The 13,368-nt window shown below is 39.6% G+C and overlaps 1 protein-coding gene across 4 annotated transcripts in view; it reads right to left on the bottom strand.

The window, feature by feature from the left end:
* The window catches only part of KIAA1549 (KIAA1549 ortholog), a 227,224-nt gene that overhangs the window by 69,173 nt on the left and 144,683 nt on the right, over positions 1 to 13,368 (bottom strand). For all 4 annotated transcript variants that reach the window (XM_050945445.1, XM_050945451.1, XM_050945459.1 and 1 more), the window contains 2 exons: positions 12,611 to 12,794; positions 2,500 to 2,559 (listed from right to left, as the gene is read on the bottom strand). In XM_050945445.1, coding sequence (XP_050801402.1) covers positions 2,500 to 2,559; positions 12,611 to 12,794 — 244 coding nt within the window. The remainder of the gene's footprint in view (positions 1 to 2,499; positions 2,560 to 12,610; positions 12,795 to 13,368) is intronic.

Here is a 13,368-nt window from a genome sequence, read left to right as displayed (position 1 = left end):
CTCCCAGCTCAGCTGGAGATTGCAAGCTGCAATGCAAGACTTTGGAAGAAGGGGAATTAAAAGAAAAAACCGCTGAGGTGATTCCTGGATCATCATGGGGGCTAGCCTGGTCCAGAACAAATGCAGTCCTGGGGCAGCCCTGCCTCCAAAAAAGCTGAATATATGAAAATATTATATATATCAAAACACAAGCAGCAGAGAGTCAAGAATTCAACGTTATAACCAATTCCGATTTACCTGCTTTCAGTGTTAACCATACTTTGAGTTCACCAGTCACAGAGTCAGGGGTAGGGAATATAAAAATAGGATAGAAATAGCAGAACAGGTAGGAAACAGAAAGTAGAAAAGTATATTGTCACCTGTTTCAGACAGCACTGAGCCTAAGCCTATGAGAGCAGTAGTGCACAGAAACTGATCAGCATGAGTGGCTTGCAAAACCCGGGAGGCAAGTGCTATAGGCACTCTAACTATTAGAGCCACCACAGCAGTTCAGTTAAAGAGGTTACACTAAACATTATCATTAAGGCATACCACATGAAGTAATTACTGGGCACAGCAGCCCTTTTTGGTTCAACAACGCCCAGTCTCCATGGGCCCAAGCACTCCCCTAGAAGGAACCCACAGGTTCTAAAGTTTTTAGGGCTGGTCCACGCTGGGCTGCTGCCTTTATACTTTGGACCTTGCCCTTTTGAATTCCAAGCCTGCACCTGCTACAGTCCTTCAGCTAAGGCCTCCTTTCCCAGGCCCTGAGCCATCTCTGTGGCAGCATCTAGCCACAACTGTGTTCCCCAGAGACTTCCTCACAGCATTACCATTTCAGGCTGCTTTTCCTTGGCCTTTTCTTACTGAATACCGCCACCTCCTGATCTCTCACACACAAAGATGAGAGGTTCCTTAACTCAGTCTCCCCTTCGCCCCTTCTTCTCTCATCTATCACCTCTGTTTCTGCCTCTCTACAGAAAAGCTCCTTTCTTGGTGTGGGCCAGATTACAGGAGCATCTCTTGCTCCCTTCAGGGCCAGAGGGACCATTGCTTCACTCTCTCGCTTTCTAAGATGGCTCCCATCACTTGTTCCACCCCCATGATTTGACTAACTAATAGAAACTGACTCAGCCACATAAGAGTGTTAGTTTTTGATCCGTTCCAAAGCTGGAGCAGTTCTTCCCCTGGCGGGTGAGACAATAGCAGCCTGACCCTTTAGGGGTCCATTAATGTACGGAAAAGCAGCTGACTCTGTGACTAGCACTAGCCTACTGTACTTCTCAATCACAGATGCATGGAAAAGGATTTACCTGCTTATGAAATTTCTAGTGAAGAAGGATGCTAGACTGACACTCTCAGCAACAGAAATTAATATATCAAAAATATCCCTCACAAACAGAGCTGGTTGAAACATTTTTTTGATGAAAATACAGAAAATTTTCATGCAAAATTTTCATTTTGGTCCAATTTTTCTTCTTTTTTTGGTTGAAAACACAGATCAAAAGCTCAGAAGAGTTTGACAAAAAATTCAGTTTTCAGAAAAGATTTTGTATTTTTGGCTAAAATTTTCATTTTTTCATTTGGTTTTCATCACAATGCTCGTGTTTCAGTTTTGAATTATTTTTAAGCCAAAGCAATTTTCAAATACTCAAATATTTTTAGCTTTTTGTTTTAGTTTTTCAATTGAAAAATAACAAAAAAAAAATCACAGGAAATTTTAGATTCCCTCCTTCCCCCAAAGAAATTTCCCACAAAAAATAAGAGGTATCTTTATACTGGCTCTAGTCACAAATGAAGTATCTCAGAATTAAATAGCAAAATAAACTATCAGTGATCAAGAACAATTAAATGCAGGAAACTTGACAAGATAATTTTTTCACCTTCTTTTAAATTCATATAGAGTGAGAATTACAAATAATAGCAGGGAGTGTATGCCATACCAGAAGGGCAGAGTTACAGAAAGCACTAACTCTTACTGTTTTAGGATTATATTCAGAGCAAATTAGATAAGATGACTTGGACTAGAGAAATTTTCTGGAAACTAATTGAGGAAAAAAAAGAAATGGAATGGAGCTGCATCATTACGGTCCCTAAAATTGTTTGGCATCTACTTGTAGCCTTGTGTGCTTTGGTGTAAGGTGCCATGAATAAATCAAATATTAAAAATTTAAAAAATATATATATTAAAAAAAAAGCAATGTCCAACTTAAATGGCAGTTAGTGTATACAGCACCCTCTGTATACCAGAGCTGTGTTCCTACACTTTGAATAACCTGCATTCTAAACATAAAACAATTTTTGAGTCAATAAAACAAGGAATTGCAATAGTTCATTCTCCACAAGTGCCTTTACCAGCAGTTCCAGGTTATTCATTCTTTTGCTTTGGAGCTTATTCAGTTCTGGATATAGTTATTACCTCAAACGGTAAGCAATCTCAAAAATTTATTAATGTGTTATCTAGGTCCTGGCTGAAAAAAAATGGTCTCATGGTTATCTATCCTTATATAGTCTACATACCTGTTCTCACCCAGGAAGATTTCATCAATTGAGACACATTGAGTTGAGGGTAATGAAAGGCTGGGGGAGAAAAAAATAGGTTGAGGGAAAAAACATCTGTAAGAACTGTATACTTAATAGCACAGAATCAAGAAAAGAGGCTATTTCATAATTCACATTAACTCAGTGAACATCCTATTTGCTGATATTACTCTTAGTGTTATATATAAGAGACAGAAAGACATTGCTCGATACCTATTTTCTGGTTCATATGTCTGAATGAAAAACAGCTGACTAAAGTGATCAGATTAATTACCTGAAATATTTAACATACCACCCTGACAGCTTTGCTTCCAGAAATAGTAAGCAAAGTCTGTTTGGCTAATTTGTCTTTAATGTAAAATGAGATTTTTGCATGCTAAGATCAGGTTGTGCACTGGATGACTCATGGTTTCTCAAACTTCATTGCACTGTGACCCCCCCTTCTGACAACAAAAACCACTAAATGACCCCGGGAAGGGGGACCAAAGCCTGAGCCCCACTGCCCCGAACGATGGGGTCAAAGCTCAATCCCCGCCACTCTGAGGGCTTGAGGGCTTTGCCCTGGGCTGAGGAGTTGGTAACCTGAGCCCTGCCACCTGGGGCTGAAGCTGAAGCCTGACCCCTGCCACCCAAGGATGAAGCCCTTGGGCTTCAGCTTCAGCCCTGGGTGGTGGGGCTCAGACTTTGGCTTCAGCCCTGGCCCCAACACGTCTAAAGCCAGCCCTAGCGACCCCATTAAAATGGGGTCGTGACCCACTTAGGGGTCCCGACTCACAGTTTGAGAACCGCTGCTCTGGGTGAGTCATTCATGGCTTTTCGGAGGAAGAAAGCATCTAATTCTTTGTGACTGTAACCAAGTAGAAAAGTTAAGACTTAACTATAAAGGAGAAAATTGAATGTACCTATTTTGTATTCCAAGCCATAATAAAATAAAATATACATTAAACATTGTGAAGATCAAATTGGATTTACGAAAATCATAAATGAATTCCATGAAAAATCCCATGGCATTTTGGTTCTATTTTGTTCAATAGCCCAAGTTGTTAAAATGACTAGTCTCCTGGAAACGCTAAGCTTCAGGAGTGAAAACCTGGCCTCATTGAGGTTAATGAAAAAACTCCCATTAAAGTCAGTGGGGCCAGGATTTCACCCCAGATTCCCACTGGAGTAAAGTAAAGAGGCACTGGTGAATAGATAAAGACACTGGCTGGGACTAGTTTTCCTGAAAAGAGATTGAAACTTCATGAAAGTAAAGGGGGAGAGGGAGGAAAGAAGGCAGTTTCATCAAAGTTTTCCCTGAATCATCTGAAGTTCTTAAAGCGCTTAACAAAGATAATTTTTTTAAAACCCATTTTAAGGTTGGGGAGAGTGAGACACACAAAATTAAACAGATTTGGCCTAAGGTCACAAAGTGAGTCAAAACCAAAAATCAAGATATCCTGACTTCCAGTTCTGTGTTTTAACCACTACACTATAATTAGTTCAACTCCTGCTATTGTAGGCAGTCAAAGAAACAAAGCAATTATTAATTTTCTAATTTATTTAGTGTGTCTTATTTGCAGACTAGCTAGCTAAGATCTCTTTCTAGGTGTACTAAGGTTGTTTCCATAAATATGTTACCTTCCAGAATCTGGTGATTTTTACTATTAAAAACCTGATCACTCTTTTCTCCCCTAACGCAAAAGCAGAAGAGCCTCTAGATATATAGCACCTTTTTTTTAAACCTCGCTTTTTGACACTGCACTTTCATTCTCTAGACCGAAATAATTTATTCTTTATTCTCTTCTTGTTTAAATTAAATGGCACTATGCCCAAAAACTGACTTAAAATTCAATATTTTCTGATGCTACTAAACTGGAATAAGAGTATCTTGCATCACAAACAGTGCTATTGAGACTTCAATAGGGCCAATACTGTGAAGTACAGTAGTGGTCAATGTGCGTAAGGGTATCAGAATATGGCCATTTATGTATTTGAATGAGATATTACATAACAAATTTCTAAAAATTCTACTTGCAATATACAAACAGGAAGCGCCCCACTTTTTACATTTATATATTATATAAAAATATATATTGCTGCAGGGTTCTTCTAAACCAAAGGATGAGTGGACATGGCTCAGTATAGGTAGAAGGTTGGAGATTGTATTACCATAGTAAACCACTCTTATCTCAATCTAAAAATATCATCCTGCAAAAAAATGTGTAAACTGCCGCTGCACTGGTGTTTTCCAAAGCCCAGGAAAAGCAAGATCACAAGATAATTAACCATCCGCCAATGGCAATAAAATTTTGAACTGTTAGAGTGTTTAATTACTTTCTTTTTTTAAACAAGGTAACAGTTGTGCTTTGACACTCAATATGATATACCCGTTCTTTCTAATTAGTGTTTGAAAATTATTTAATGTATGCAAATTCCTGTATGCCTAAGAAACTTCATGAACTAGAAACTTAAAAAAAAAAATCCCTAAGCAGTTGATCTTGATGGTACAGTGGGAGAAGTGCACCTCCATCCACTCTTTCCCCTCTCTAGTCAGCACTGGATTCTACTATTCTAATTAAAAATTGTATTTCCTTTACAATCCAATAACCATTGTGATTTTAATAGTTTCCCATGAGAGATTTGTTAAAGAGCCCCTGAAAAACTTTGCTCCATTGCCTTTTCACTTTCCTTCAGTTTTTAATGATACTTCGTATCGATTAGCAACATGTTACTGAGCAAGAAATTTCTCAGGTTAGGTACCACGATTTGGGGAACATTTACATAGAAAGAACTGAAGTCAAACCATACGTTATGTAGACCATTTTCAAACTATTCCTAAAACGATTCTTCACTCTTTAACTTCTCCCTTAAGCCATCCAGTAGAGTGATCTGTCTCCAAACAAAATAAATCGCTCAATATACGAAGTTCTGGAAGTTATCAGCTGTGCTCTTTATGAAAATAGGCAGAGAAACCAATAGTCTTACTAAAACGTCCACTGTTCTGCAGAAATGTGGAGGATTAAATAATCAAAAATGGACAAAATGTGGAGAATTCAAAGAAGTGACCTGACATCTCATAGATCCATATAGTGCACCACTGGGCTATTTATGAGGAGTCCAGCAAGTTTACAAACCAGAACTGAACTGGAAAGGGGAAATTAAGAACAATTCTTTAATCAAAACAGGCTTTTCCTGAACTTTTCTGTACTGGAGAGGAGGGGTTGGAATAATCGACTCACTTAAATTCAAAAGCCAACCTGTTCACTGAAACCTACCAGCCATGTCGTTTGATCTCGTACTGTATTGTATCATATTGTCCTGTATCCTTTCCTGCCTTTAAGACTGCACTCTTTGGAACACAGAGCCTTTCATTTGACACAGTGTACCTTTTATGGAACATACAGCACTATCAGTGTTGCCCACTTTCATGATTTTATAGTAAGTCTCGTGATATTTGTTGTTCAGAGTCCCAGCTGCTGGAATCATGTGAATGCATGAGAATCTCAGCGCTTGCATTCAAAACAAGAAGTACATTCCTGCAGAATAAAGCCTGAAAATTGGAGGGAGTGATCCCTAAAGGTTCAGAAGCCACAGACCAAAGAAAAAGAGCCCAGAGTTTATTATTTTAAAAAGAAACTCATGATTTGGGGGGGGGGGGGGTGGCTTGATTCATGATTTTGGGATGCCTGGGACCGGCAAGAGCACACTATGGTAACACTATAATTGTCTTCATTGCAGTCCACCATGCACAAGATCCTTGTCAGTCCAGATTATAAAACATACTTTCTTGTTATTTGTATTTCAGTAGCACCCTAGAAGCCTTGATTAAGTTGGGTTCTCTTTGTGCGAGGCACTGTGCAAACATGTAGTAAAATCTCTGCCCAAATCAGATTCTAACCTGAGAAACTAAATGTAAACACATGGGCAAGGAAAAACAAATGGACAGAAAGGAGGGAAGATGAAATAACAGACAGGATATTTTAATAGAGCTAAGACATTAAAATTGCCTAGCACTCTTTAGTACCTTGAAAGAAGAAAAAAAGAAAAAAGCTGGCATCTCCCACCCTTAGCCATTCCCACTGCCATTATTCTTGCACAGAGTCCTCCCTCCACTGTGCATACAGTACCTTTATTAAAAATAAGAAAGTTAAGATTGGCAAAACATCCCTAAAGGCACCTTATAACCTAACCATGTACTGCATTAGGACTACCCCGCAAGCATTTGCATTCTGTTTAAGCTTTATGAACTGTCTCCAATAAAAAGTTTTTATACAGAAGATGATCTAAAATAGACAAAGACTGGACATACATTTCTTTTTCCAGACACACACACTCATATTCAGGCTGTCAAAAGTTTAATTTAATCACGCCCAACAGTTTAAGTTATAATAGATATTCCTTAGTTTAAATCAATGTCAACTTGCTTGCAACTAAACTCACCTGGAATTTGCAAATCAATACTTTACTTGCACACTATTTCAAACACATTTACATATTAAAAAACATATACACAGACAAGACTCATTGGGGAAAAAAAACAGCAGGAAAAAATCTTTGGACTGCATCAAACAACCCTTCATAGTGTAATACTGAAAGTGGTGGGCCAAGTAACTAAGAAGCAAATGGCACAGAAAAGTATGCTAGGCAATATGAGAAACTGAGATGTAAATGCACTTTCCAGAATTAATGAAAAGCTAAATATTCATGGATTTTGCATCAAAGATGAAGGATTCCGTATAATTTGCTGAACGCATAAGTGGATTTCTGACAAGGGTGGACCTCTAATAAGAACGGCTATCTTGGGTCAGACCAATAGCCCATCTAGCCCAGTATCGTGTCTTCTGACAGGGGCCATTACTAGGTGTTTCAGAGGGAATGAACAGAACAGGTAATCATCAAGTGATCTATCCTCTGTCGCCCATTTCCAACATCTTCTGGCAAACAGAGGCTAGGGACACTTCAAAGCAGGGTTTTGTTTCCCTTCCCATCCTGGTTAATAGCCATTGATGGACCTATCCTCCATGAACTTATCTAGTTCTTTTTTTAACCCTGTTACAATCGTGGCCTTCACATCATCCTCTGGCAAAGAGTTCCAGTGTGAAGAAATACTTTCTTTTGTTTCTTTTTAACCTACTGCCTATTCATTTAATTTGGTGACCCCTAGTTCTTGTGTCATGAGAAGGAGTAAATAACACTTCCTTATTTACTTTCCCCCATCAGTTATGATTTTATAGACCTCTATCATATCCCCCCTTAGCCATCTCTTTTCCAAGCAGAAAAGTCCCAGTCTTATTAATCTCTTCTCATACGGACGCTGTTCCATACCGTAATAATTTTTGTTGCCCTTTTCTGTACCTTTTCCAATTCCAATATATATATTTTTTAAAGATGGGGTGACCACATCTGCATGTAGTATTCAACATGTGGACATACCAGGGATTCAGAAAATATCATATTGACTCTATATATCATAGTATCTATCCCTTTCTTAGTTATTCCCAACGTTCTGTTAACTTTTTTGACTGCCGCGGCACATTGAGTGGATGTTTTCAGAGAACTAGCCACAATGACTTCAAGATCTCTTTCTTGAGTAGTAACAGCTAATTTAGACCCCATCATTTTGTAACTATAGTTGGGATTATGTTTTCCAATGTGCATTACTTTGCATTTATCAACACTGTATTTCATCTGCCATTTTCTTGCCTAGTTATCCAGTTTTGTACGATCCCTTTGTAACTCTTCACAGTCTGCTTTGGACTTACCTATCTTGAACAGTTTTGTACCATTTGCAAATTTTGCCACCTCATTATTTCCCATTTTTCCAAATCATTTATGAATATGTTGAACAATACTGGGCCCAGTACAGACCCCTGGGGGACACCACTATTTATCTCTCTCCATTCTGAAAATGGACCATTGATTTCTACCCTTTGTTTCCTGTCTTTCAACCAACAGCTGATCCATGAGAGGACCTTCCTTCTTATCCCATGACAGCTTACTTTGCTTAAGAGCCTCTGGTAAGGGACCTTGTCAAAGGCTTTCTGAAAGTCAAAGTACACTATATGCACTGGATCCCCCTTGTCCACATGCCTGTTGACTCCCTCTAAGAATTCTAGTAGATTGATGAGGCACAATTTCCCTTTACAAAAACCATGTTGACTCTTCCCCGATATACCATGTTCATCTATGTGTCTGATAATTCTGTTCTTTGCTATGATTTTAACCAATTTGTCTGGTATTGGAGTTAGACTTACTGGCCTGAAATTGACTCTAGAGACTTTTTTAAAAAATTGGTGTTACACTGGGGGGGGGGGGGGAGGGATAGCTCAGTGGTATGGGTACTGGCCTGCTTAAACCCAGGGTTGTGAGCTCAATCGTTGAGGGGGGGGGCATTTAGGGAACTGGGGTAAAAATCTGTCTGGGGATCAGTCCTGTTTTGAGCAGAGGGTTGGACTAGATGACCTCCTGAGGTCCCTTCCAATCCTGATATTCTATGATTAGCTATCCACCAGTCATCTGATACCAAGGCAAAATTTAAGTAACACTTTACACAACACAGTTAGCAATTCTGCAATTTCATATTTGAGTTCCTTCAGAACTCTTGGGTGAATACTATCTGGTCCAGGTGATTTACTACTGTTTAACCTATCAGTTTGTTTCAAAACCTCCTCTAATGACACTTCAATCTGGGACAATTCCTCAGATTTGGGAAGCTCCCTCACATCCTCAGCCATGAAGACCAATGCAAAGAATTAACTCAGTTTCTCTGCAATGGCCTTATCATCCTTGAGTGCTCCTTTAGCATCTCGATTATCTAGTGGCCCCACTGGTTGTTTAGCAGACTTCCTGATTCTGAAATACTTAAACACTTCTTGCTGTTACTTTTTGAGCCTTTGGCTAGCTATTCTTTAAATTATTTTTTGGCCTTCCAAATTATATTTTTACACTTCACTTGCTAGAGTTTCTACTCCTTTCTATTTTCCTCACTAGGAATTAACTTCCACTTTTTAAACAATGCCTTTTTGCCTCTAACTGCTTCTTTTACTTTGTTGTTTAGCCACATTGGCACTTTTTTGATCCTCTTACTGTTTTTTTAATTCGGGGTATATATTTAAATTGAGCCTCTATTATGGTGTCATTAAAAAGTTCCCATGCAGCTTGCAGGGATTTCACTTTTAATTTCTGTTTAACTAACTTCCTCATTTTAGTGCAGTCTCCTTTTCTGAAATTAAATGTTACTGTGGTGGGCTGCTTTGGTCTCTTCCTCCCCTCCCCCTCTCCCCGACAGGGATGTTAAATTTTATTGTGCTATGGTCACTATTACCAAGCAGTCCAGCTATAGTCAACTCTTGGATCAGATCCTGTGCTACACTCAGGACTAAATCTAGAATTGCCTCTCCTCTTGTGGGTTCCAGGACTAGTTGCTCCAAGTCATTTAAGGTGTCAGGAAACTTTATCTCTGCATCCCGTCCTGAGGTGACATGTACCCAGTCAAACAGATTTTTAATTGCAGTGTAGACATACGCTGAGGGAGATTGTTCAGAAATGCACGCAAGCTAGGTTTATTATTGTGCTTGCTGAGGGATCCACTGCCAGACCCATAGCTGAGAAAGAATCAGAGGGCATCAGATGTGTGCAGTCTCTTTGCTGACACAGCAGACTTGGAACATGGGATAGTTAATGATATCACACAAAGAATAACAGCTTCAGGAGCCATGGGGATCAAAGCTGAAAAGTTCAAATCAAAACTGGTTGCTGTTTGGACAGAACTGTGGTGAATATGAGCTATTCAAATCCTGGACCAGCCAAGTTTAGACAAGATCTTCCTCATGTTGCTGTGCACAGCATCACCCACATCCTTGATCCTGTTATATTCTGGACTCAAAGCTGATTATGTCTATTTTTAAAAGTCTGAATTTATTTTTGAAGACATCTTCAAATTTGACTACTCCAGTCCCCCAAAGACACTGGCAAATCCAACCCCGTACTGAGGCCTTTGAGGCAAATGTGATATTTAGCAGTAGACATCAAACACAGTGAATTGCTAGTTAGGCCAGATAACTGAAGGCAGTGATATAAAAATATCAATTGGCTGTCCCACGCTTGGAACACACTCCACAAATGGAGTCAAGGGCTGATGCAGCTCAAGTTAGCGCCACTTTTAAAGAGCTCAAGACAGGCAAATTTGTGATCACGTTGAATTTTATGATTTACTTAGCACCGTGACTAAGTCTCTCTTCCTGTGCAAGACGGGAAAAAAATCTCTTGGTGTCTGAGCCTTTGCACAGCCTACAGAATTCAATGCTGGAATTCACAGCAATGGAAGGTATGTTGGCCCTTGGGTGACAAATCCTTAGGGATGGCAAATGTGCAGGGGTAAATTCTTCTGGATCTGAGACAAAGCTGCAGAAAAATCTGATCTGTAGGCTTGAATCTGCCATTGTATGTAGGGATAACGGATTCAACAGGCTAAAGCAATGATCATGCAGATGGTTTTGTTGTTCTGACTCTACACAGTGACCTGGTGAAAAAAACAGAACAATCTACTGGACCACTTTCCACAGGTACTCAGTGAGGAGGAAACGGAGAATGCCCTAAATCAGTGTTTCTCAACCTTTTTGCTTTGGTCTCTCCCCAACCTTAAGCACGGGGCTCAAAGCTTCAGCAGCCCTGCCTGAGGTTCGGGGCTTCATCCAATGTGGGGCTGAAACATGTAAATTAGCTTCGTGGGGCCCCAGGCAACTGCCCTGCTTCCTACCCCCTAATGCTGGCCCTGCTTGAGACTCACCCTAAAATCCTTCCACAAACCCCAGGTCAAGAACCATTGCCCTGCTACATTCACATTATTATTTTTTATTTGAATTACAGTAGTACCTAGCGGCCCCAATCAGGAAGCAGTCTCATTGTGCTAGGCATTGTACATACACACATGAACGCATGCACAAAGGGTACATCTATACAGCAAAAACGACTCCCAGCAGAGAGTCTCAGAGCCCAGGGCAACTGACTTGGGTTCTGAAACTCTCTGTTGCAGGGTATGTTTCCTGGGTAGACGTACCCGATCAGGCAGACCTTGCCCCACAGAGCTGACAAGGCTGTCTTTAAAATTATACATACATACCACAAAATCCAAAACAAAAGATAGCACAGTTGGATGTTTTATAAGGTTTTTAACCACCAGGCACTGTGCCTTTCAGGATGTATTGCTCTAAGTAGAAATTCTGTTCTCATTTCATTGTCCTGTAGCACTGAAGCAAAAGGACATGGGTTTCCAGTGAAGAAATTAATAAAAACAAACCAGCCCACTAATATATTGTAAAGGATTTAATGCAAATATAAACCAACGGCCCAAGTATAGAAGCTTACCAGCCCCTCTTCTCTACAAGCTTGATGCAGGGCCAGAAACAAAACATATTCACGGACACAGTGACAATGAGCATGTAACAGCAGACCGGACTGATGGAGAACTAATCTAGCATTATTCTGTGTGATCAGATACAGTTTTCAAGCTAGAAAGACATAGTCCATATTATGTATATTACGTAGCTCAATCTGAAATAAACTATGACGTAGTCTCTGACCTTCTTCACAATCACAGACTTGTTGGGGTACTAGCATTTTAAAATTTGGGTTAAAGGGCATACAAAACTAACAACTATAGGATAAAGTGAGAGTAAGACATACTAAAACCAAGCAACTGAGTGAAGAGAAATGCTTTCAGACAATTAAGGCAGCAACAATAATTCATTTTAATTTATTTGAGAGATTGAGACCACAAGCCCAGAATATGAGAGAATCTCATTGTATTGTCTCACAAACAAAACAGAAGTCTTACCTGCCTGTGGACAAGTGTTCTGATTTTGTCTCCTCCTCCCCTTGCAAATTACAGATTGAACCAATACTAGAGTTAGTGATCAAGCTCAGCTACTGTTGCACATGGATAGCTTATGTGACCAGAGGCACTGTTGTACAGATTTGCATAAAAAGGCCAAATTAGAAGCTAAGGAAATTAACTAATATTAACACTTATATGGAACATTACTATGAAACTGTAGAGAACACCACACAAAAGCAATCTTTTGCAGGCTTAGTGACATGAAGTACTCACGTTCGGCAATTTGCTGCACAGGAAAGCCCAAGTAAAAACTGAACTCCACCACAGACAGGTTCCTCAGCAGCTCACTGATTTCAGATCCATTCAAGAATCCATATGTATCCTGAATGGCAAAGACAATGTTCACAGGGCCCTGCCGAAATGCCACACGAGGCTTGCTCAGAGTTATATTCAGTATCTGAAAAGACAAAACTAGAACAGGTCAGGAACAGCAAAAACATCAGCATTTCTGTTCCCTCCCTATCCTGCTTTTTTTTTTTTTTTTTTAAAACAACAATATAAAGTGGGATGCTTTACAAGATTGTTAAGTAACATCCATTTCAGACTGATTCAGCCACACTCTTCTCAGCAAGGACATAGAGTTACCTTACACTGTTTCCCTGCCGAGATTTATTCTTTAAATTGGATTACAATCCATGCTGATGTGAAAGGTGCCATCCAGAAAACGAATGAAGATGATGTCCAGAGAAAAATCAAATGCAGCTAAACAAAAGCTATCAACAAAAAAAGCCTGTGTGGATACCTTACCTATGTGGAACAGACAGGAAGAGACTCTCAATGTAAGGTAAATGAACACTGTGGAAAGAGAGCTGTCCTGTCAAAATTCACTATGCCCTGTACTACCAGAGCCAAAGACAGGTGGAAACAAAGTGCAATCAGACCTCAAAATGTGCTTCCATAGCTCTTTCCCTGGAACTTCACCTAGTAGCTATATTATATAATATTTTGCATATATTCTTCACTTTAAAGAC

This window comes from Gopherus flavomarginatus, chromosome 1 (genome assembly GCF_025201925.1).
Source record: "Gopherus flavomarginatus isolate rGopFla2 chromosome 1, rGopFla2.mat.asm, whole genome shotgun sequence".
NCBI classification, from domain to species: domain Eukaryota; kingdom Metazoa; phylum Chordata; order Testudines; family Testudinidae; genus Gopherus; species Gopherus flavomarginatus.
This window is presented reverse-complemented; position numbering and strand designations above follow the sequence as displayed.